General features: G+C 45.2%; 1 protein-coding gene across 10 annotated transcripts in view; it reads right to left on the reverse strand.

Moving 5' to 3' along the window:
* The window catches only part of LOC105453592 (troponin T), a 14,067-nt gene that overhangs the window by 6,013 nt on the left and 6,321 nt on the right, over positions 1–1,733 (reverse strand). For all 10 annotated transcript variants that reach the window (XM_011695764.1, XM_011695717.1, XM_011695709.1 and 7 more), the window contains one exon: positions 1,375–1,392. In XM_011695764.1, coding sequence (XP_011694066.1) covers positions 1,375–1,392 — 18 coding nt within the window. The remainder of the gene's footprint in view (positions 1–1,374; positions 1,393–1,733) is intronic.

Below are 1,733 nucleotides of genomic sequence, written 5' to 3' on the forward strand. Positions count from 1 at the left end.
GGTCGGGCCTCGAACACTGACAACGATCGATTAGACGTCACCGACGGGATTGAGATCCAGAGTATACCTCGTATACTTACGTAAGCTACAGTTTGACTTTTGACTGAAGAGATGCGCGATGTAAAATATGCGGGCAACATGATCGCGATCTTCCCGCATGATTTGACATTTGCGTCTATAAGATTCTCGAAATTCGCGAGACAATTTAGAAAAAGAAAAAAAAGAAAAAACTACGATCGAATTTTAACTTGTGCAATTTCCGTTTAATACAATGATAAATATTAATATCAAGGCTGCAAATATACTTCTAGCTTTATATGGTATACGTTATACAATTTTACGAAGCGAGACGGAGAAATTCCGCGAGTCCGAAGATTGAGCGTAAAAATTCAGGCGCTGCAGATGCTGCATTATGTATCGAACCGGCCGGCCGTTAATAAGATCACATCGGCGCCGGGGCGTGGTACATTTTGAGCAGACGTCGGTCTCAGAATAAACTGTGTTACGTTATTGTGCATATATTTATGAGACGCCTGGCGGGCGTCCCAAACGGCTCAAGTATCGTCGCGCGTTAGCGTTATGCAATCGCGATGGAATATTCACGAACCGCCCGCGATGTACCGCGCCGCGCCGGCATGGCACATGCCGGTACCTTCGATAAATATATCCCATTATTATTCGCCGCGCTACACACAGGCCAACGATCGCGTTATCCGTCACGCATCTGTAAACAAGATCCACCCCGACGATATAGATAGAAATTGGCAAATCTACAGCGCGCGCGTGGGCCCCCCCTGCAACGCGCGCGATCGACCGCAAGCGCGAGAACGTCGAATTTACCGGTCTTCTGCGATCTCATTCCCGCCCGCGACGAAAAATCTGAGGGTCTGGCGGACGGTTTCACCGACGTCAAAGTCAGGTTTTCAATCGTCAATCTCGTCGTTTACACTCCCGGTTTCTAAAGAGAGGCAAAGATTCGACTCGTCTACTTGATCGTCTATTTAATCGCGCGATTTATGATTTAAACCAGGCGGATGATCGGCAAATTGCGTTTATAAGCTCTTGCGAAGAGACGTATTACACGTGCCTTCACTCGAGATGGAACTTATAAATATTTTACCGATCCCTCGTCCGATTTATCGCAAATCTCGCGTGTGCCAGTAAATAAATAATTTGTCCCTCTGCCTCTGGAATATTGAAAAAAAAGAAACCGCCTCTCTGAAGAGGATTAAGCTTTTAAGGGGATCAAATTTAATCGACGTCGGAAAAACCGATTCCGCCCGGGGGGATGGGTAAATGTGAGATAGAGAGAGCGGTCGAAGAACAGGGGAGATATATTATTGACGTGTAAACACCTCGATATATTCAACTTACTTTTGGGACGCCCTACCCCTATAAAAAAAAGAAAGTACAGATTCATTAATAAGGTCCGTGTGATATTGGTCGTCGCTTACGTAGGACTGCACAAAGCTGCACGTATAAATTACAAAAAAGTCGGTATCGCTCGTCTCCATAACTTGCACTTTCCTTTCTTTTCTTTTTTTTTCCCGTGCAAACTAAATCCGAATCGACCGCTCGATCACGCGGACGGTGATTGATTTGCACGTTTTCCTTTTTTTTTCTTATTTTTATTGCAGAGACTGGTCGTTCCGACACTTATTTGCGAGCGAGTGATCGGTGTATATATATATATATCTGTCTCTTATACACATCTCTGAGCGGGCTGGCAAGGC

This window comes from Wasmannia auropunctata, unplaced genomic scaffold, assembly GCF_000956235.1.
Source record: "Wasmannia auropunctata unplaced genomic scaffold, wasmannia.A_1.0 LD336106.1, whole genome shotgun sequence".
NCBI lineage: Eukaryota > Metazoa > Arthropoda > Insecta > Hymenoptera > Formicidae > Wasmannia > Wasmannia auropunctata.